We start from the raw sequence: 23,604 nt of genomic DNA on the forward strand, positions 1-23,604 counted from the left end.
TTTTGTGACCCTCCAAGTCCTTTGGCTCAGTTTGAATCACAATAAACCTTTGATTTGCAATTAGGACACCGTGACAATGGAGTTTATATTTTAGAAAAAGGTGAATTTCAACAAGGGTAAGTGAAGGCACAGCTCTGTGACAAATGGCTCTCCTGCCCTTTGCAGTCCAATAGGGATATAGAAAACAACGTTCTTCTTAAAGTACTGCTGATTTTACTAGGAGGCTCTTAGTCACAGGAGATAAGCTAGCGATCAACAGACAGGAGCAATGAACCCCCAAGGGCAAAATCCTGAACCAAACTGATGCTGAGCCATGACGGTGATCTTTCCACTAAAGCACTCAAAGCCAATGCTCTTTTCAGTTTCACTATGTATTAGTATTTAAAACAATGCTTAGTACCTCAAAGTTTTTCATGATCTTATTATTAAATTTAACTACTGTTGGAATAGTAACAGTTGTCATTCATATAAGGTCAATAGTTAGCAAAATAGGATAGTAGGATAATTTTAAATTTCAGAACACAAAGAATTTTCTAATATAAGTGGGTACCATTTAATATACAGGAGCCAGACAACATATTTCATGTGATATCCTTTTTCAACTGTGTTGAAAAAAATAATAACACAGCAATCATAACCTACTGGCTGAGCTCTCTGAAGCTAATGGAGATCTCCCTCACCCAGCTGTTAGATTACGCTGGTCTATCTAGGACAAAGCTACAGTTTGACCTCAACTAATCTTGAGTTATGATTCAAACCATCCTTAAGTTCACTAAACATTTATGTTACATAAACTGTGTCAGGCATTCTTCAAGTGACAAAACTGGACCTTAAAGGTACTTTCTCAAGGTGTGTGTGACAAAGGATGGACTTTATGCCACTTAAAACCACTAAAGCTACATACAATTGTAGCAAAATGGCCTATATAGTTATTAAATAGGGCATAGATATAAACCAGAGCCTAAAAATCTTAATGTTTATTTTTGTATTGATAAAGGGACAGAAAATCTTTATCCTAATCAATGTAAGCACAAACTTAAATATATGTAACCCCATATAAAGCAAAATTAAAGCAGTTAGAACATTTCAGACGGAACAAAGAGATCAGAGCAGACCTAGACATCGCAATCTTGTCTGCTCCGTTTCATTGTACAGTGCGAGCCAAGTCTTTGTGACCATTACCACTTCAAAGAAATACACTCAGAGGAAAACAGTGAATGTGTCCAGTATTCACGGAGGATCTGAACAAGAACTGCCAGGCCTGTTCACAGGGGAATCCACGAGGGTTAACAGACTGACAACCCTGGAAGACAATAATTTCACTATTTAGGGTTAAGAGGGTATGGGAATCGTGTAAAATTCCTACAAGCATTAATCATGCTTTACACAAAAAGCAAAGCATGTACAACACAATATTGCAAGTTTAAATGCTTTATAAATTTGATATCTTGTTTAATAGCATCAATGCATAGTTGAAATTACATTGAAATATTTTAAAAAGAAATTCATAATTTGGTTTCAAAAATTCTGAGTTAACTCCAAATCTTAGTCTTGAAGAAGTTTAAAGTTCTTTTTCTGGAACTAGAATCCTTTTAAATAGTTTTGATCACTGTTTAAAGAGTAGATTTGGTTGTACTTTTAAATTCCTTTTAATTACACCATACATATACAAAAGGTGCATGTAAGTTTGTACAACTAAATTACTTCAGCAGACACCCGAGTTGAGAAGAGAACATTATCAACCTTCCAGAATCTCTTTTCTCTGTTGTGGTGCTCAGCTTTTGTTGTGGGAAACAAAACACTGGGCAGGGTGCAGTCACTGGGGAGGAGGATGGTTCATCTGGGCAGTCTTCCTTGGTCTTTAGGTTTTGGGTCTGTAGCAGCACTGTTCATCACGGCAGGACCAAGTGACAGAGGAAGTTGGTTCATTTTGTGGTGGCCAGAGACAAAGAGATGAAGGGCCACACCCACAGTGACTTAACTTTTTCCAGTAGGGCCTCCCTCTGAATGGTCTGCCACATCCCAGGAACCTTTAAAATTTAACAGGGACCTTTGGGAGCCTTCCAGCTCCCACAGCACTGCCTCCCTTCCTGGGTGATCGCTGGCTGGGCCTGCCCTCAGCAGTGTGGTTCTGCTGCTTTGGAATTCTTTCACCATTTCTTCCCTTTGGTTGCAGGTGATAACCATTTCCATAACCAAAGCGTCAGAGTACATGCAGTCAGTTCTGCTGGGTGCATGCCTCTGTCCAGAACTGCTAGGTCCTCTTGATGTGGGGAGCCCTAGAAACATCAGTTTTTCTCGGGTGTTCTTAATTGCTACCACTTTAGTGTAAGTTGCTCTCTGCCAGTATTGGTATAATTTTTCATTTTAGCCATTCTGAAAGGCATGTGGTAATACAGCATTGTGGATTTAATTGTATTTCTGGTGATTTATGAAACAGATCACATATTTATTGGCCATTTGGGTATCTTTCTTTGTAAAAATTTTGGGTTATCCTGCTCACCAATTTTAGGACCTCTATTATTTTGAACGAGTCTTTTGTTACTTACATTTTGTGTGTGTGTATATGTGTGTGTGTGTGTGTGTGTGTGTGTGTGTGTGTGTAATCTTCAACTCTTAGCTGCCCATTCTTCATGATGGTTTTTGATCAAAGCCCAGTTTTAATACAAAAAGAATTATCAAAATTTCCTCTGCACAGTCATATCACTTTAAAAAACTTTTTTGCCTACTCTAAGTTCACAATAGTCATTTTCTTGCTGAAAGCTTTTACCACTCACATGTAGACCTACAATCCATTCAGAAGTAATTTGGGTGGGTGGTGGAAGGTCCTCTGTCTGCTAACCCACCACATATCCTGAAAAGACCACTCCTCCTCACCACACTACTCCCTTCGTCATCAACCAACCACTTCACGTGCTCTGTGAAGGTAGACATGGTGTGAAGTGGTTACAACCTCCAGGAAGAACTCGGAACCAAATGCTCAAAGCCCATTAAGTCTTTATAATTGTTATAACTTGCCTGTATACTTACTACTAACATAAAGAAGGGAGACAGATAAGTTATTAAAGTTTAAAATGTCCAATTAGTGATAAAAGGGAGTTCAGTACTGTTTTAGTAGAAAATTGGGGTTTATTTCTAAGATATGAGGGGTAAAATTTAAGACCAAACAAAACTAAAACCTCAAAAAATCGTTTTCTGTATAAAGCAAAATTATATGGTATTAACAAAGGACTATGCATTGTAAGAGAAAGAAAAGATAAAGTTCAAAATTGGAGTTATCCAAGTACTATGTAACACAGGGGAAGAGGAAAGATCGGCAAAGGTTATAGTAGTCAGGAAGATGACTACTACAGAATCCTTGAATTGATTTGCACCCAATAAGGTCATTGTTAATGTTAAATCCTAGAGCCTTCATTTTTTAAGTCTTTAATATAGTCAATGCACAGTATTTTCCTTTATTTCCTTAAACACCCCTTTCACTCACTATTGTTCCATGTTAGGGCACACCAATGGTTCAACCCCCATACACAGCAAGCTGAAAGCTAAAGACAAAACAACAACAAAACGCTGATGCTCAACCCCCCTGGGTTAACAAGGGTAATCTGGGAATGTGGAGGCAAATCATGAGCTACTCTCTTAGTTAACCCAAATAGACAGTGGAAGCTGTGGTATAAGGCGCCTTGGAACAGGGGTTCTCAAGTGCAGGAAGAGCTGTTAGATTAAGTATGCTACACTTGGCTGTACTTGACTTCCAGAAAGCAAAGCATTTTTGTCCCTTAATATAATTTGGCTATATTTGGAAACAGTTTTGTTACTATCAGGGGTTGCTACTATATCTAAGTAGGCAGAGGCCAGGGTGATGCTGAGCATGCCACACATTATTGACTAGGTTCCCAAACAAAGACTTATCTACTCGAAGTGTAAGTGCAGATGTGCACACACTCTCCTTTGGGGCAGTAATAGAAGCAGCCCTAGGAGAAAAGCAGAGTTTTGTTCAACTACAAGAATTCAATTGGTGTTACAAGTAATGGGAAGTCCAAGGAAGACAAAGAAGCTTTAAACTTGAAGCAAGAGAACCTCTGTATTAAGTGCAGCATGCTCTAGTTGAATTGTTAGACATGTATTAATCAAATCTTGTAAGATACACATTTCAGTAAACTTGAAAAGAGCTTGGACACGCCGAGGACAGTTCCTGTTTCTTTATAAATGTAGCACTAACATCAGTCAGCCCTCAAGTTCTCCAACTTCGGTTCTGCAGCTCTGCTGGTGCTTAACAGACCTCTTGATAACTACTGAGAGTAACAGACACCGTGTGTGAATAAAAGAATCACAGCTATGTGCCTGTGCTGTGTTTAGTTGGATAATATTGTACATTTTCTTGTTCTTGTAGTTTTGTGTAAGTAAACATAATGAAATGGCTACCTGAGGTATTTTCCTATATTCCAGTACCTAATCACCAACCACTTCCCACTGCTATCAACAAGCCATAGACTGGCAGAAACCTCAGCAAAGAAAGACAATTCATTTCAAGTTAGTAACAGTGTAACAAGCTCTGCTGAATAATAGAAAATGAGGCACCTCGGAGTAATGGAGTTAGCGATGTGATTTGGAGCTGAGGCATCAATTCATCCGAAAATAAATTCTATTTAACTGTCTTAACTACATAGTTAAGAACTGTTTTTTAGTGTAAGAATGAAACTGATATGCTTTTATACATGAAAGATGTATTACTTTCACTATTTTTTTCCTGCTGACATTGATTCACAATAGCACTCCAACTAGGGTCAGTTTGATTAGCAGTTAAGAAAAATAAATTAGAAGAGTAAACCTGCAGAGAATCTAGAATTATCAATATTATTACTAAAAACAACTTAAAATTTAATGTTGTAGATTCTTTAACCTGTTAAACAGTTGCATTGTTAAACTATTGCAAGAAAGAAAACACAAACTATCGTAGCCAAATGTATGATTTATTTTTGGAAAAAATAATTAAACTAAGGTTTTCCCAATAAAGGGGAGAATTAACAAGAGACCATACATACCCTGGTTACATGTTGATGACCACATTCTGCAGAACGTGGGTGTGTTCAACATGTACTCCAGAATATGAGCTAGCATTTGCAATATTGAAATCTAAGTTGCCTGCCAATGTAAACCCATGAATGATGAAATAAATAACTAGAAACCAGAATCCCAAAGAGGCTGAGTTCCTCCGCAGTGTTTATACAGAGAATTCCATTACAGACAGACAGAGCTGCAATTATCACAGTGCACTGTTAGTTTCCACTGAGCTTCCGCATGATATGGCTGTCTGCTGCTGCATTAGTGAAGATACTTCCTACAAACACATGAGTACCCCAGAGACTATGACGGATCACTTTACAGCAGCCAAGGTCATCAACAGAGAATCCTAAATGTCGGTAGCGTTCATCTGTTTCAAAAAGTGTGTTGTTCGTATATGGTCCAAAAAACTACAGGAAGTAAGAAATGAAGTATTAATATTTTCATTAGGAAGAAAGACATTGTAGGAATATTTATATAAATTCAAGTGCCTATGTGTTTCAATATATTTTTTAATACAAAAAAGGTCACACGCATACCAGGTGGTGGTGGTGGCGCATGCCTTTAATCCTAGCACTCGTGAGGCAGAGCTAGACGGATCTCTGTGAGTTTGAGGCCAGCCTGGTCTACAGACCGAGATCCAGGACAGGTACAGAAAAAAAAAAAAATCACATGCAATGCCTAAACTAAAATTCTAACCCTTCCCAGTTCTTGTGCACGCTAGAAATGGGAAATGAATTAGCATGTAAATTTCAAGTTACCTGGAACTGAATATGTACCATTGCACAAACTTTAAAGATGAATAAAACATAAGAGAATCATTATGAATCATCTCCATCACTGTTACAAAAGGGGACTAAAAGCCAGAGGTCTTCTAGTCCCTATGCACCATACTTGACTCTGAAAAGTAGCAAGTATGTATTTCTATCTTAAAACTACAAAACGATTTTATGGGGCTGGAGCAATGGCTCAGAGGTTAAGAGCATTGAATGCTCTTCCAGGGACCTTGAGTTCAATTCCCAGCAACTACATGGCAGCTCATAACCATGTGTGAGATCTGATACCCTCTTCTGGGGTGCAGGCAAACATGCAGACAGAACACTATATATAATAAATAAATAAATCTTAAAAAATGATTTTATTACTTCTTGCAACTGAAGTATGTGACCATGACTATATAAAAGCTTCTAAAAAGTTACTTCTCCATTTTTCTTTTAAATAGTTTATATTTTCTTAACTTCAAAATACTTTGGTCTTTTAAGAAACTAGACTAGACCACAGTAATTTCTAAGTTTTAGTTTACAAATAGTAACCATACATATCTGTTTCATTGTTATTAACAAAAACAATGCCATTAAGTTCTCCTAAATTTGTGAAATCAAGGGACTTACAGTAATTCTACTTCTTTGGATAACATATTGAGTTGTAAAGAAGTCTAAATGGATGCTTGGTGTTTTTTTTTTTTTTTTTCTTTTTTTGCCAATAGGCCAGTTATAATTTTATGATAAAAACCATGTCTACTTCATAGAAACTGGCTTTTAAGAAGTATTTACTCACTGCCAAACCAGATGATGGGTCAATGAAGTCAGCCCAGTATCCTTCAGCCCGAAGAGCATAGCAAATTTCCTTAGCACCATTAATGAACTGCAGAGGAAAAGGTAAAATCAGTGCTGCATCTCTTTATGTTCCTTAAAATAAAATGTCATTTTATTGTTTAGGTTGCCCAAGGCTCTAACATAAATTGGGGTAAAACAAAACAAAACAACAAAATCTGAATACACAGGTAGGTGAAGCAGAGGAATAAACATGATACCCATTTTTCACTAAACACTTATGTGCCTTTTATAGATGATGTCTATAATTGCTAAATACCATGTACAGATCAGGATTTTGGTCTTAGTAATTTCTACGGTGTATTTGCCGATCAGAACTGTAAGTACTGAAAATACAGTAGCAAGTTTAAGTCTAGACTATACTGCTGACAAAAAAAAAAGCACAATGGATACCTAAAAACCAAGGGCACAGCTTTAATTCTAGTCACAGTAAAGAGATAAAAACCAAACTCAATATCCTGTTGAAAGCTATAAAAGTGATCAGAATATTCAAGGCAACTATTTTTATGCTTGAAAAAGTCATAGTCTAAGAAAATGGGAGCAAATGTTTATCTTTATCTTTAGAGACCTCTTATTTAAAGGCAGGAAGTAGGTGATGGGTTTTTGTTTTGGTCAACTTGACACAAGCTAGGGTCTTCTGGGAAAAGGAATTCTCAACTAAGACAATGCCTCCATCAAATTAGTCTGTAGGCAAGCTTGTGGGGCATTTTCTTGATTAATGATAATATGGGAGGATCTAGCCCATTGAGTGGTGCCATCCCTAAACAGTTGGTCTTGGGTGTATAAGAAAGCAGGCTGAACAAGACTTGGAAGCAAGCCAGTAAGCAGTGTTTCTTCATTGCTTCTGCTCCAGTTCCTGCCTCCAGGTTCCTGCTTTGAGTTCCTGCCTAGACTTCCCTCAAGGATCATCTGTGATAAGGACATGTTATCCAGATAAACTCTTGTCTCCCCATGTTGATTTTGGTGTTAAGTGCAGAAACAAAAAGTAAATTAGGACAGAGTAGATTCCAAGCAAAGGGATGGTGTCACCGAGTCGAGGAGGCAAACTAAGAATTCTGGATCACTGAAACCCTTGGAATTTGTCTGGCAGAGTACTGCAAAGAGGCAGACACAAACCAGAATCTGAGTAACCTATGCAGCAATTCACCCTGGTTGCTCAGAAAACAACTGAGCTGAGTAAGAAAGGGGAAAGATTCTAACAGGCCTAGCAAATTCTCAAACTGTGAAACTTGTAATATGCAGGGGTCACACGGGTTTCTGGTCCAAGAGTGGAGAGACACAGCACTTCTGGCATTCAGCTAACACTGGCTCTAATGTCCAGGATTTAGAAATGCAGAATATATTCTGCACCAAACACTAGCAAAGTATAGTCCTAGAGTAAATCTAGCTCACTGATACAGCCACATCCATTCATTTACTTAATGTCTATGGTTGTTTTAACAGTGTAACTCAGAGCTTATAGCTGAGGTGGATTGCCCAAGATGCCTATAATACACAAGTTCCCCATCTGTGGATTTACTTTTTATGGTTTTGGTCAACTGCCCTCAAAATATATACTAATCTGAAAATTCTCGAAGTAATGAAATAATTTGTAAGTTTTAAATGACAAGCCATTATGATGAATGTGATAAAATCTCACAGCATCTAGCCAGCCAGCCTGGGATGTGGACTATTTTTTGGTTGAGTGCATCCAGACCGAATGCTACTCCCCTGTTAGACCTGTCTTGATGATCAAATCAACTGTGGAAGTAGCCCAGAAACGGTGCAGACCAGCCCTTCATGTCCTTAAGAATAACCCCACTGTGCAATGACAATGACTGCAAGCAGCACACACCAAGGAAAACCTTCCTTTAAACAAACAGCCAAGTATAAAATGATTGTGAAAGAGACCATATTCACTAAACTTTGTTGACAGTAACTGTTATTCTGTAGTATTAGTAATTCCTATTAATCTTTGAAAGTGCTGCTCACATACACTAAGCTCTATCATAGGCATATAAATACACTGTAATCAAAATTAAGGTCCTGCTCTTATCATCAGTGGATAAAGAAGATGACTGTGTCTGAGACTTGTTAAAGTATATAGGAGCTACCACGATGTTGGTACTAATGAGGTAGACCAGATCACACCAGAATGCAATTATTCATGCTGCTGTCACTGACTGAATTAGTAATCAGACTGAGTCTAAACAGGCCAGTTTTTAAGAACAACCAGCAGACTGACGGCAAGCAATCAGAAGGGGCCTAGTGGACCTGAGCCAGCATGAAAAGTAAGTCCTCCCTGTTCTAACCCTAGAAGGAAAGAAGCAGTTTACTCCTTGTTCTTCTACTTTCTTCAGCCCCTCTATCTCTACTGCCAAAGCCTCCGCTCAGCTTTCAAGAGCCCTTGATCTGTATTAGAGACCAAGAGAGACAGTTAGATAAGGAAACTGAAACTGGGCCTGAAGTGGCTTTCCCTTTTTGACTCTCAATATAACACACTGTGACCTCAGAGCATAGGCCCAGCCTAACCAAGGAGTGTGTTTTACAACACCAAGCTGAGTACTGCTCACTCACAGGTTGCCAATGTTCACACCATGCTCAGTTAGGCAAACTCCGAGCTACAGCCAACACTGTTTCTGGACTTCATGTCTACTTGGGTCTACAAATGCTGCCTGTGCACATGGCAGTGTGAAGGTCTCTGAACTTCACTCCTCTGAGGGATATGCCACTTGGAAGTCACTTTGCTCAAATAAACTATACATTTCACTTGCCACAACTTCTTATTTTTTTTCAGAACTACATTTCACTTTTTAAAATGAAGTTTAGCCAGGTGGTGGTGGCACAGGCCTTTAATCCCAACACTTGGGAGACAGAGCCAAGTGGATCTCTGTGAGTTCGAGGCCAGCCTGGTCTACAAAGCGAGATCGAGATCCAGGATAGGCACCAAAACTACACAGAGAAACCCTGTCTGGGGTGGGGTGGGGAGGAAGTTTAGTGATTTCTACGGAGGCATAGCACCTAAGCTAACCTTCTTCTCCATACCTTCCTGTACACTGGTGACATATAATAAATAATGCTGTAGTCTGTAGATTATCACCCACATAATCTTTGTTAATCTTAAAAACAATAGTCATTAGATCATATTCCAACTTAATGAAAAAAGTCATACTTAAAAACTAAAAAGAACAAAACAAAATAATGCAATAAAGCATGTACAAAGAAAGGTTAACTAAAAGAATATTATACTATTACAAGCACCAGCAAATTTCTCCTAAGGCAGACAGTGGCATCTGCTGGAAAAAAAATCAGAATAGGATATGGAGAGTAAGCTACAATTGTCAACACAGCTGCATGCCAAAGCCCACACTTGTCAGAGGAAACAGAAAGAACTATATTGAATCCAGTATCAAATCAGGCAAAAATCTTGAGTCTTGTATAATATTAGAAGGACCAACCGTAATACTATACATCCCAGGGGCTCAGGAGAGAGAACTACTAATGGTGAGGACTATTTTCGGGAAAATAGAATCTCAGCACACCGAGCTCTATAGTCCACTTGCTTTAATTCCTCTAGGATAACATCCTTTATACACAGCTTCAGTTCAGTGTCTAGCTCCTTTCTTGCCTGATTTCTCTCTATACTTATCTACTGCTCCCTCTAAGTTCTATCTTAATTCTCTTGTCTTAATTCTGCCTCATCTAGGTCTTCTCATCTCGTTCTTACCCAGATAGTACTTCCCCATCTGACTCTTCCTCATCTTCCATTTTGTCCATACATTCTCTCTGGTCAAAATCTCCTTATCCCTCTCCCTTCTCTGTCTCTAAATTCCCCATGTTCTTCCTAAGTCTTTTTCTGCAATCCAGTTATAAACCCAAACAATAGCAATCCCCCGGTTGAGCAAGGTCACCAGGCTTGAATTCTACGGGGTCATAAAGGCAGGTAAGAATTTTCCTCGGGCAGTGACCACCAGGCTTTCTTTTACAATCCAAAATGGGAGTGGTAAAAGAGGAGGTCAACTGAGTGCTAATGACCGGTTAGTGTATCAAAAAGGGGATCTATCTGCTCAGTCCACATTCCTAGAAGTGGTTAGGTTAGGGGTCTATTAGTAAGGTTGTATAAGAAAAGAGGGTCTCACCCTAAATTGCACAATAAATAAAGCTATCCGCCTGATCTAGGAGACCGGTGTTGTTTCATATGGCCTTGGATGCTTGATAGGCATTTTTGATAAATATACTGTTAGGAGTTCTTGGAAGCACACAAGAAAATCATTTTAGGAACCAGCTAATTAATATATATAAAAGCTAAAATATCACCAAGACTTCTTAAGCCATGGCTTGACCTTTGGAGAAGTGCTTGACTTTTCTAAGTAGTAGCTTTTGTGATAGTAGCTGAATTCCATTACGTTTTCCCAGCACTTGAGATGATCAGCAACCAGCACTACTAATGTGATGTGTAAGAATGAGCTCTGGAGCCACTCACTAAGTGATGAGAACTATACACCTATTAAGCCTTTAACATGTAAATAAGATGATATTGTCTACTTAAGTTCTCTTAAATCTGAAAGTATGCCTGCTTTTTAGATAAGGTCTGAAATTCACTATGTAGACCAGGCTGGCCTCAAACTCCCAGAAAGCCACATGCCTCTGCCTCCTGAGTGCTGGGATCAAAGGCATAGGCCATCACACTCAGCCTGAATATCACATGCCTCTATTTAATTCCATTTTAATTAGTATATAACAAATATGCTCACATCTGTTAAAACACTATGGCACGTATCAGAAAGCTCTATGTGGTACATTTAGGCAACACATTATTACTATAAAATACTGCTGAATATGTAAACTATATTATCACAAATAAAGAAAACCATCTGGCTAACTCCAAAAAGTAATAAAATGTTTAACATTGTCTTACATGGAAATCAGTAAGGGGATTTTTCAACTAAGGCACTCAAATGAGACATTCTTAATCTATCATAGAGAAGAATACTTTCTTGTCCTATAGACAAATTTATATATTCCAATATCAATTTTAAGGTAATTACTAAACAGTTTTAAATTATTAAGTATATGTATATATATATAATTATCTGAAATTTTTATCTGATTGAAAAACAGAATGCTATGGTATAAGGTAAGCTAGGGTTACAGCATATGTATTAAGATAATTTCTGGGCAGGCATATCATCAGCATGCATCAAATTCCAATATCAATTTTAAGGTAATTACTAAACAGTTTTAAATTATTAAGTATATATATATATATATATATATATATATAATTATCTGAAATTTTTATCTGATTGAAAAACAGAATGCTATGGTATAAGGTAAGCTAGGGTTACAGCATATGTATTAAGATAATTTCTGGGCAGGCATATCATCAGCATGCATCAAAATTTAAAATGATAGTAATTCAGCCACCTTTTGTCTAGGAGTTTATGGAGATTAGTGTTCATAAATATATGTAACAATGATTTTCACAGCTGTGTGCTAGTATAGCAAAGTTGGGTTTTCAATTTATAAATCACAAAAAAAAATTTAAAATAACTTAAAATTTTTAGTTTATTCATAATATAATGCAGATGTTATTAAGAAATAAAATATATCTACATATACTGGTACAGAGAAGTGTCAAAACCTATCTTTAGCTGGGCAGTGGTAGAGCATGTCTTTAATCCCAGCACTGGGGAGGCAGAGCCAGGCAGATCTCTGAGTTTGAGGCCATTCTGGGCTACAGAGTGAGTTCCAGGAAAGGCTCCAAAGCTATTCAGAGAAACCCTTTCTCGAAAAACAAAACAAAACAAAAAAGCAGGAAAAAGATGAGATGCATACTGTATTGTATCTTGTCACACTGTTCAGTATTGCTCTTTATCTCTTAGAGATGATTGAGCTGATTTTCATTATTTACTTTTTATGCTATAGAGGGTGTAGGGGAAATACGAGAGGACAGAGTAACATATTTCAGAAAAACTAGAAATTTAGAAAAATTCCGAAAAGGAATAAATTGAACTAAAATTTTCAAGAATACTAAGAAAAGTAGCACTTAAAAAACATATTTACGATGGGCAGTGGTGGCGCATGCCTTTAATCCCAGCACTCAGGAGGCAGAGGCAGGTGGATCTCTGTGAGTTTGAGGCCAGCCTGGTCTATAGAGTCAGTTCCAGGACAGCCACGACTGTTTCATAGAGAAATCTAGTCTCAAAAAACCAAAGGAAAAAAAAAAAAAAAAAGAAAAAAGAAAGAACCACCACCAACAACAAAAAACCTATTTACTTATTTCATGTGTATGGCTATTTTGCCTGTGTGTATGTCTGTGGACCATATGCATTCTGGGCGCTCACAGAAACCATAAGAGAGGAATGGATTCCCTGTAACTACAATTACAAATAGCTGTGAGTCACCAAGTGTGTGCTAGGACTCGAACCCAGGTCCTTTGGAAGAACAGCAAGTGCTCTTGACTGCTGAGCCATCCCGCAGCCCCCGAAAGTAGCCTTTTCTCCTTGAAAAATGGTGCCATTCCTTCAGTGCTTGAAAGATTTCACAGAACAAATACAGGGCAGAAAAGACCATTTATGGCGGTAGTTGTACTGTTTAAATGCATTAGTGATAACTCAAGAGTCACTAATATGAGTTGGTGTTGAGTTAAGGAAAAGAAATTAGACTTCCTGTTGGGATAGTTTAACAGAGAGCGAGCCTGGATTTGAATTCCCTACTTGTCTTCCCTGCAGCTTATGGTTTCTGGCTTATCAATAATCTATCTGCTCAATAAGTCTGAATCTGTGCCTGCCTGAACTGAACGTTGTCTTGTCTTGTCTGTGTCCATCACAAAAGTGTTTGCTCTGTACTTACGTAACAGCACAGAAAAGCATCACATAGGGAAGAACTAGGGATACTTTACAGAAATCTTTAACCCAGTTTTACTGACTCCAACTGCCCCAGAAGCACTCAGAAAAGCAAACATTCACTTAATAATATCCATTGCTGTTTCCATCATTTATGGCTGATATTTATTGTATTAGGTTGCTTCCAACCTGTTGGCTGCTTTCCACAAATGGTTACCACAACACAAACATACACACATTCATCATTCTGGGTCATGGGCATGAAACAGTACACAACATAAGATTACAGCTATGCAACAGTTTAAGTTGTAAAAGCTGATTACTTGGGAAACCCAAGGCAAGTAAGATTGGTGTTACATTGTTCTGTTAAAGGCAGGTTAAAAAAACCAGTAGAATAACAGTCAGTCTAACGTAACCTCAATGTGTATTATTAACTCAGCTGTGTGAAGTCCACCACAGTCCAGTCTCTTAGAATGTAAGAGGGATTTTCATAATAATGTGTTACCGTAACTGCTGTAGTGGCATTTAAAGAAGACAGCATTAAGTTATTAGGAAACTGGAAGACTTACCTTCTCCAAGAGCATCTCTCTTTCAAGTTCTACCTCTTCACTCCACACAGTCATGTCATTTTCAGTTTTCTGTGTTACAGTCAGAACCATCAGTTTGTTATTAGCCACTTCTGGAAAAAGTGACTCAAAATCTAAAAATAAGAATATAAACCCCAGGAAGAAAACACTTAGTTTACACAAAGAGCTTTAGTTCATAAAAATAACTTACTCGGGCAGATGAAAATTCAGTTAAATTACTGTGCTACTAAGGCAGTTTTACAAGTGTACACTACCTCTGAAGACTCAAATGAATGCAGTTTTGTTGGATGAGCTGAAATAGCAATGCCAACAACTCTGAAGGTTAAGCTACAAATACAGTGTTTTACTATTAATATGATTTTCAAATACATTTATCACTAAGAGTTTAATGACAGCTGGCCAAAGTGCAGAGGATAAGTGACATGTGTATCACACCAGCTCTCAGAACTCAGGGAGGACTGGAGTGAAACAGTGTCTTCCGGATGTGACAGGACCTTGTGCAGTCAGGAACTCCCAGCAGGCTGTGCAGAAGCCCTGCACAAGATGAAGAGTTAACATTCTAGCAAGCAGCAGAGAGAGGCGCACAAGTTCCCAACCCTAACTGAGGAGCTATGGTACAGCTGATGGCCTCTGGGGAAAGGAGAATCAGTTTTCGTTAACTGTGCGGCTCCTAGTAGGCTGAAGAGGCTCTTGTGAGCAGTCCCTACCCAGATGTAAATGGGCAGCACCAAATAGACTCCATAGCTAATTTTTAAAAAGAGAAAGATATGGAGTTGGGTGAGGTGGCAACAGTTCAGGGAGGTAGTGGTGAGATCCTCCAGAAGGGAGAGGAATGGAAATGAATATAATCCAAATTTACTGCATAAAATTCTCGAACATTCTTCTTTGCATATCATATATAAACTTATAAAAAAATTAGTTACAACAGTTACACAAGAGTAGAAATACGACACTTAAGGGAAAGTTACTATAAGTCCTACTATTCCCATGTAACTGAAACGAGTTCCAATGTCAGAAGACAAGTAATTATTTCTAAGCAGACATAATAAATATCAACACACAGAGCCTGACAAGTACTACGAGTCCATCATTAAGCATATACAGACATTAATAACATTATCTAATACACATTTTGTGTTTCAATGTAGAAAGTATGATACCTCTTTGCAGCAGTTCTGGACATGTTTGGATTACACACTCAACTCTGGCACTTTCAAAGTAAGTTTCTGCGCTGTTAATATCTTGTTCAACAGGTGCATCACTACTCTGTGGGAACAACAAGGATGGAAGGAAAAACTTGAGTTCAAATATCAAGCCATATTTGTTAAGAATTAAATTAGAGCTGGGCGGTGGTGGCGCACGACTTTAATACCAGCACTCGGGAGGCAGAGGCAGGCGGATCTCTGTGAGTTCAAGGCCAGCCTGATCTACACAGTTAGTTCCAGGACAGGCTCCAAAGATACTCAGAGAAACCTTGTCTCAGAAAAACAAACAAACCAAAAAACCCAAACAAACAAAAAGAATTTAAGTTAGAAAATTTTAAAACATGATTCTAATGGAAAGTAAGGTAATGCTTACTAAAATGAGTATAAATTCTGAAAGTGCTAAAATTTAGCCACAGCTGCAATATATTAGGCCCTTTGAGAGGAGTATACAGTATAAAAAAATAAAGTATTTTTAAAAATCCAGCTTTTACACTCAAATAGATCAGATCTAGCAGAAGAAAAGCAGCATTTATAAAAACTGTAATTCAACATGAAATTGCTACAGAATGACAAGAGAGCTTTGGGGGGATAGAGTTTGGGAGTGAACCACTTCGCTAGGAGGGATCAGAAAAAGCTGAAACAGTAGTAACCGATGTGGGTGTTTACAGGCAGAACACAGGTTAGGAATTCACAGGAAAACGATGCACCAAGTGCAGGAAGCCTGCAAAAGCATGCAATTCCATTACTGTTGTTATTCCTTTCACTTTTCATAAAAGGAAACAAAGGCTCAGAAAGGTTAAGTGACATCCTCAAAGTCACAAGCTAAGTGCTCCCGTCAACCCCTGAACCCGGATGGACGTATTCTCTTCCCTGGTCCATTATGCTACAATAGAATGTCCCTAAAAATGCAGGTAAAAGAAACAGTTCTTGAAGTCTGACAGAGCTGAAAGGACAATAACTTAGGAACAAATTCACAGATTAGAGAAAGGTGATTTTGAAATTATTTGTGGGAACATGCTAGTGAAGGCAGGCAAGGATAGTCCTATGATTTTTATCTAAAGACAGAAAAGATAGCTATCCTATTTATTTGACTGATTAGACAGCAAAAAGGACAATCTTTGAGGGGATCAAAGAACCGCTTCAGTATTAAACACAAAATCTGGGACCTACTAGATATACAAATAAAGACACCCAGTGGGCAAATGTCAGAAATGATACCGAGTTAGGAATTACAGAGACTTAAAGCTAATGTGCTAGTGACTAAAGAGAAACTTAAACGAGAAGATGAACAACAGAATTTGTGGGAAAGATCAAGTATTTGTATGGAGAGGAAGAACAAGGAAATGAGAAGAATGAGCAAAAATCATCTAATATAAAAAGATCCAGGAAGTCAATGCCCTGTCATCCAATACAACTCATACTTGGAGAGACTGGTGTATGTAACAACAGGGGCTGCCAAGATGGCTCAATGGTTAAGAGCATGATTGCTCTTGCAGAGGATCTGAGTTCAGTTCTAACATCAGGAAGCTCCCATCCAACACCTCTAACTCCAGCTCTAATGGATCTGATGCCTCTTGCCTTCATGGACACCCGCACTCGTGTGTACGTACCCACACACAGACACATATACCACATAATTAAAAAATAAATCTTTAAAAGCAAACAAAAAGTCATCACTACCACAGAAACCCAGCCAAACAAAAAACCTCCAACTCCTATATAACAATGCCACATCTTAGGAGTATGACTCAAACTCTGAGATGTATGTATGTAGTCCTCTATCTCTAAGAATAATGGTGCAACTCCAGTTTAAACAACTGTAACACGGGGGCTCAGGAGGTATCCTCATGTAAGCATGGGGATCTGAGTTTGGATTGCCAGCACCCACCTAAAAAGCTAGGCACAGAGGCACACACATCTGTATCCTAGTGTTGAGGGCCTTGCTGGCCAGCCTTGCCAAAATAAGAAGCTCTGATCCAGTGACAGACCCTGCTTCAAAAAACAAGGTGGAGAAGAAACAAAGGAAGACATCCGTCTATGAACTTTGGTCTCCACTCTTGTGCAAGCACATCTGCACATACATTTGGACATGTGTACACACATATACACACAAGCCCATCATATAAGCACACAAGAAAAAGAAAAAAAAATTACAAAACCCTCTCCTAATCCCTTAGAAATTGTTTTTTCTTCTCTTCCCTCCACAAATTTAACATTTATACTGCTTTCCTTCTAGTTGACTGCATCTGAACAACTTCAGAAATCTCAAAAACTTAAGCTATTAAAGGGCTAGAGAAATATAAAGTGAGTGGGAACTAAGCCTATCAACAAATTATAACTGCCCCAGGTGGCCTGGAACTCATGTAGGTCAGGCTGGCCCTGAACCTCGAGCTCTTCCTCCTTTTAATGGTCAAGTATTGGGATTACAGGTACCACATAACATCATGGCTGCCTATAATAGTATCTGTAGAATTAAAAACAAGAAACCTTAATCTTTAGCAATACAGAAAAATAATTTAATAGTCATATTTAGAATAAGTAGCTACCAAAAATGTATTTTTGAAGAACTATTTAATAGAGATAACAATTTAAACATGTAAATTGGATGGTGCTAGTATATTTTTTGAAGCCTGCTTATGCTGCTTTTGTATATACTTTTCTTTTTTCACCCTTTCAATAAAATGTACTCAGTAATTGAAAAGTAACACAGTATTAATAAGAGCAACAATATTACCAACCAACCTGAACCTCATTCACATACTGTGCTATCACAAACTCGTGTCTTTCAGTTGAGAGAGGCTCTGCTAGAACATCAGGCAACGTTTTATGGGTCAGGCTTTTCTTCTGGGAAGCAGTCCCATTGAGGTGACAGTCAAAGCCCATATTCCCAGGAAGCTGGAACCTCTGATCCTGAGGGCCAAATGGTCCCATAGTTTCATCAGGCCACACTGTCCGGGAGCCTGAAGGGAATAAAGGGGGCTATCCAGTTAGTCTTCATGTGGTACAAAGGGGAAGTTAGCTGTTACAAACAACAGAAACAGAATCCAGGGAAGCTGTAGGGCTTTGAATGCCCTGGTGAACTTACATTGTAGTAAAGCTTTTGAAGGAACCAAGATTCCATGTATTGGGACACATTAGGTTAAGCTTCTAAAAGCCTTTGGTATTTTGGCAGGCATTATAAACTTTCAAGTATGGAACGTAGAATTTCTCAAACCTTTCTAACCACCACCCAACCTCTTTAAATAGCCTTGGACAATGATTCGTAATTTGGAAACTGCTGCTGAGAGAATCAAGAATATTTATCAAGAAAGGAACATAATTAAAACACCTTAGAATGATTAGTATGACAGTGATGCAAATAACAGATTAAAAGAAGCACTGCCAATTCCAGGTAAATTATTCAACAAATCCATACTAAACACACAAAGTGCTTGCTACAGTGAAGAGATTAGCAAAGAAGTCTAAGTAGCAAGCTAGCCTAGGGGATCAAGAGAGGGGCAGAAGCAGCTGAGGGAAGACTGGATGTCAGAGGACAGGAAGACATCAGTGAGGACTGGGGGGGATGGTCAGCCTGAGAGTGCACACTGTTCCCCAGAACTCGACCAGGGCTGCCCACAGCTGCCTGGAACTGCAGGTCCAGGGACTGAACACTCTCGACTGGTCTGTACGGATACCTGCACTCACATGCCATATACACAGAAATAAATAAAAATAAAATAAAATAAAAATAAAATCTTAAAAAAAAACACTTAGAAATCTGGGACCAAGTGTAGACAGTACTGGATTTTCAATTTGGTCTTTTTTAGCTTTGTGACAGTAAGAAAACAAGATGCACTAAATACTGAATTTTGATATTTTTCTTTGGGTAGTAACAGGTTATACAGTAATCTCTCTTTTAGTTAGGCAGTGAGTTTTAGTTCTTAGTCATGTGATACTTAGGAATAGGTAATACACAGTATACTATATTGCCAAACTATGATGTTTGGGAGATTAAGTATATCAAATATGCTCTTTTTAATTAAAGTTTTTCATTTATTTTACATCCTGATCACAGTTACCCCTCTCTCCTCTCCTTCTAACTTATAACAATTACAATGTGTTTCCTGGGATATATTCCTATAAAGAACATTGTTTTATTTTACTTTTTGTAATAGTATAACTTTCTGATATATCTAGGTAGAAGGGTATTTTATTATCAATGGAACAAACAAAAGTTTAAAAAGATGTATAAAACTCCAAGAAAAACTATTAGCGAAAACATAAAAGATTTTACAAGTATGATAAAAGCAGTATTTTACTTACATATATCTGGGGGTGCAGTGGCCACATGAGACTCATCAGAACCCGAAGACCCTGCAGTTGAAAAGGCTTTTGGCGTGACAACTCTTTTCACTAAGGAACAGAATCCTGGGAGATAGGAAACCAGTCTGGCCCTGTTACAGAGCACCTAGTAACAATAGAAATGAACAGTTTTGGAGACAAATAATACATTCTGACAAATCTTCACATTGTGTTTCATCTTTGTGTGTGCACACACATATGGTGCATGTGTGATATAAATTACGCAACCTCTCATATTTTAAATTAAAAAACCCTTGACTCCCATCTTCCCCTGGCTTGTATACACTCGGGAGGTTAGAGAAGAACAGGAGTCCTGGTCTTTGAGACAGTCTCTCACTGAGCCTGGAGCTGCTGTGGTGGTGGGGTCCCAGCGATCTTCCTGTCTCTGCCTTCCCCACAGTGCTAGTGTTACAAGCATGTGCAGCCATGCCTGGATCTTTATGTGAGTACGATTTCAAATAAGGTTCTCATGCTTATGCAGTAAGCTAATTCATCCCATTGGGTTGTATCTTTAAAAACAACACACACTACTATCTCTGTGGACTATCTACTATGTGACAAACAATATGTGTACTTACAATTAAAAAACAAACACTATGAGAGTTGTCAGAATCAAAGCGGGGAGTGGGAGGGAGTGGACAAGTGTGGCAAGCCCTAACAAGGAGGGCATGCTAAGAAGTAGGGAAGTTTTCGAGACTATTAACTGATAAATAAACTGTCACAGAAAGACCACCCAAACCATAACCTTGCACAAAGGCCACTGAAGAAACAAAGCAAATCAAACATTTCTAAGAGGATGTCTAACCAGTAACTGCCTGTTCACCTTTGGACTGATGCTACCTGGTGTTGATCCTCTGAGCCAAAAAACAATCCAACAAATTATGTAACCCTTTCGTATTTTAAGTTAGAAAACCCTTGACCCTCAGCCTCCCCCCCTCCCCCGTTGTCTACAACCCTACTTGTCTTGTCTTGCCAGGCTTCTTGTAATCACTCACTCCCAAATAAACTCTGCTCTTCAGATTCCCCTTAGACCACAACACAAACATCTGAACAAACAGTATGTTGCTCTGGGATAAAAGTGTATGTTTTTTCGAATAAAGATCACAAAGTGAATCTATAAATGCCACCTTATTTAATAAATACCACAAGTGTAGAGCAACTAGTAAGATTCTGCTGTCCTTAAACCAGAGACTTGAGAAGTATCCTTGGAGCCTAATGTTTCCTTTCCAGTCCTTTTCTCCTTTAACTGCTGCAGACTGTGCTAATTACTTCCCATGCTATTACTTCTTCATTCACTTTCCTTAGTTTTAGCATATCTTTATGGTGTATTTTCTGATACTATGTTTACTTCCCAGACTGAGTTAAAATAGATGAATATGTAAATAGATGAGCATGGACAGACTTTTAGCAGAATACTTGGGTTAGAATAGTTCAATGTAGAAGTTGCCAAATGATTTCCCAATACAGCTAATTGTTGGGAAATGAAGTTTTATTGTAACACAGACACAGTCATTCACTAAAGTATTGCATATGACTGCTTTCACACTGTAACATCAGCATTAGCCTATGGCCCACAAAGCTTAAAATATTTGCTAGCTGGCTATTTGCATTTAAAAAAATATGGACATTACCTGGCCTGGAACATCAGGAATGAGTTACCATACTGAGTCATGATTGTCTGTATTTCAGAGCTTAGACAAACAGAGTATTTCTCACATGAAAGAAAAGGTCTACAGTTAGTTACAGCCATCTGCAGCTGACTGATGCAATCTGAGTACAGACTATTGCTGTAGTACCTTCTGACTTCACAGGGAAGCAGATGTCTCTTCACCGAGAATCATGTGACTTGGGAAATTCTATTAAAACTTTATAACTTTCAGGAAAAAAGGGATAAAGTAGCTATATCCAGAAGAGTGGCAAGTTTGGATGCTAAATTACGGGCAGTTTTATAACTCTGGATGTTAAGTAAATTGTTAAAGACACATGTATATGCATATTTCACTACTAACATCTGCCAAGAATTTACAACACATATAAACCAACACAAAATCCTTATGGTTGACATCCGAACAGTAGGATTTAAATTTGTTTAATATAAACTTCATTCCAACAAAGAACATTTATCTTCCAATAAATTCATCCTACTGAATTCATTTAAACAAAGTCAGTGCAAATATTAGCATTCTATTCTATTTCAACTAACTTTGCTCCTTTGAGTGTTCCATAGGCCTCTTTCATAACACACCCCTTTAGGGCAGATTATGGCTTGATAAAAAATTCATCTTAAAACTTGGCTCTTAGACTTGTCTCTACCTTCAAACACTTTGCAATAACAGGAATGCCACATTAAATTTTTCTACTACGGCCCTGGTTAAATTACAACTCTAATGGAGTTAAATTTCTGAGTACAGCACTTAAGATTCCCTAATGTTCCACCATCTCCCAATCCAACTTCACCTCCTACATACGACCCTTGCACATCTTATGTTCAGGCAGGCAGAAATGATACACTAATATTTAAAAGGCACAAGGAAGATTTTTGTATATAATGCCTGACTTTCTAATTCAAATCTTTGATGATCTAAGTTCCACTTATCTCCCAAAACTCAAGGTAAACATTTTTTCCATTAGGTGACCACAAACTCCCACTTTCTCTTATGCACAGATCTCTCACTATACCTTCTCCAAGCTTTCAAAAAATTATTACGTGCTAGTTAAAATTTTTTTATTTTACTTTGTGTGCACAAGTATTTGCCTGAATGTGTGTATGTGTACCATATGTGTGCCTGGGGTCTGATGAGGCCAGAAGAATGCACTGAATCCTCCAGAACTGGAGTCTCAGAGGGTTGTGACCTGTCTTGTGCCTGGGTCCTCTGCAAGAGCGGCCTGTGCTTCTAACAGGGTAGGCCTCTTTCCAGCCCCTATCATGTGCTACTTTTAATAAAAATCTTCATATATTTCTTATACCCTCTACCTTATATGAACTAAGGTAGGATGTGTCTAGTACCTGGGCACTTACACTCACGTCTGTGAGTGTGAATAAGAACTTTTGTAGAAACTGGAAGGCCACTTCCTATACTGATAACTTCAAAACTTCAGGTTAACCATAAGGTGTTTTTTGTTGCTTGTTTTTGTCTTGGTGAAGGGCTTACAACATATTCTAAGTAATACTGAAATGACTTCAAATTTACTGTTGAAAGGACGCTTGCACTGAATTACACGTCTATAAAATATGAAATCGGAGAAACAGAGGCACGAGAACTTACTAGAATGTTTGTGTCCAACTACTTTCCTACCATAAAAACTTAACCTCACACCCTCTGCTCCCCGGCACGGCTGGCACAGGAAGGCGAAGACTGCGCCAACGTCGTCCTAAATTCGTCCGTCCGTTTCCTGACAAGCTCCCCAACTCCCTGGCTGACCGAAGCGGGACTTACATGAGCCATCTCTAGTGCAGAGGGCGGACGCAGATTCTCCCCTTCGGCAAAGAGTCCCTGGGAAAGAGCAAAACACAACAGGCTAGTGCCAGACCCCGCTCACCCGGCGGAGCCTCGGGCCAGGCGGTGTCCGCGTGTCCCTCCCCATCGCCGGGCCTCGGGCCCCGCGTCCCCGGGAACCCGTGGAGCCACCGTCCCCGGGAACCGTCTGGGCTCCGAGCGCAGGCTCGGCCGGAGCCAGCGGAAAGGCCCGGGGCAGAGGTGGAGCGACAGGGGCGATACCGACAACAGGGTTCACCCCGGAGGGTGCACGGGACACCGCGAGCCGCGGCTCGCATCCGTACCAGTCACCGCAGGGACTCCGCGCCAGGCCTAGCCCCGTCCGCCGCCAAGATGGCGGCTGCCAGCGTCCCCACAGGCCCGCGGTTGGCGCTCAGGCCCGACGAGTTGCCTCCGAGCGCATCGATGCGGCCCGTCGATCGATCTTCGAGCTGATGCTCTCAGGGCTCCAGAAGGTGAGCTGGCGTTCCATT

The 23,604-nt window shown here is 39.0% G+C and overlaps 2 protein-coding genes across 4 annotated transcripts in view; one reads left to right on the forward strand and one right to left on the reverse strand.

Annotated features, from left to right (window-relative positions):
• Positions 1-4,951: 4,951 nt before the first annotated feature.
• On the reverse strand, positions 4,952-23,573 carry Mmadhc (metabolism of cobalamin associated D). Its single transcript, XM_006974283.4, has 8 exons — positions 23,416-23,573; positions 23,072-23,128; positions 19,596-19,740; positions 18,036-18,253; positions 15,249-15,354; positions 14,071-14,201; positions 6,619-6,705; positions 4,952-5,471 (listed from the first exon to the last, which is right to left on the reverse strand). The coding sequence occupies exons 2-8, from the start codon at positions 23,078-23,080 to the stop codon at positions 5,277-5,279; spliced, it is 891 nt and encodes a 296-aa protein (XP_006974345.1). The 5' UTR covers positions 23,081-23,128; positions 23,416-23,573; the 3' UTR covers positions 4,952-5,276.
• LOC143272867 (uncharacterized) overlaps positions 22,541-23,604 on the forward strand; it is a 108,392-nt gene continuing 107,328 nt past the window's right edge. The window contains exon 1 of one of the 3 annotated variants that reach the window (XM_076569440.1): positions 22,541-23,586. In XM_076569440.1, the coding sequence (XP_076425555.1) occupies positions 23,566-23,586 (21 nt within the window). In that variant the 5' untranslated portion in view covers positions 22,541-23,565. The remainder of the gene's footprint in view (positions 23,587-23,604) is intronic. The other 2 variants (XM_076569438.1, XM_076569439.1) reach the window with 2 other exon arrangements.

This window comes from Peromyscus maniculatus, chromosome 4 (genome assembly GCF_049852395.1).
Source record: "Peromyscus maniculatus bairdii isolate BWxNUB_F1_BW_parent chromosome 4, HU_Pman_BW_mat_3.1, whole genome shotgun sequence".
Taxonomy (NCBI): Eukaryota; Metazoa; Chordata; class Mammalia; order Rodentia; family Cricetidae; genus Peromyscus; species Peromyscus maniculatus.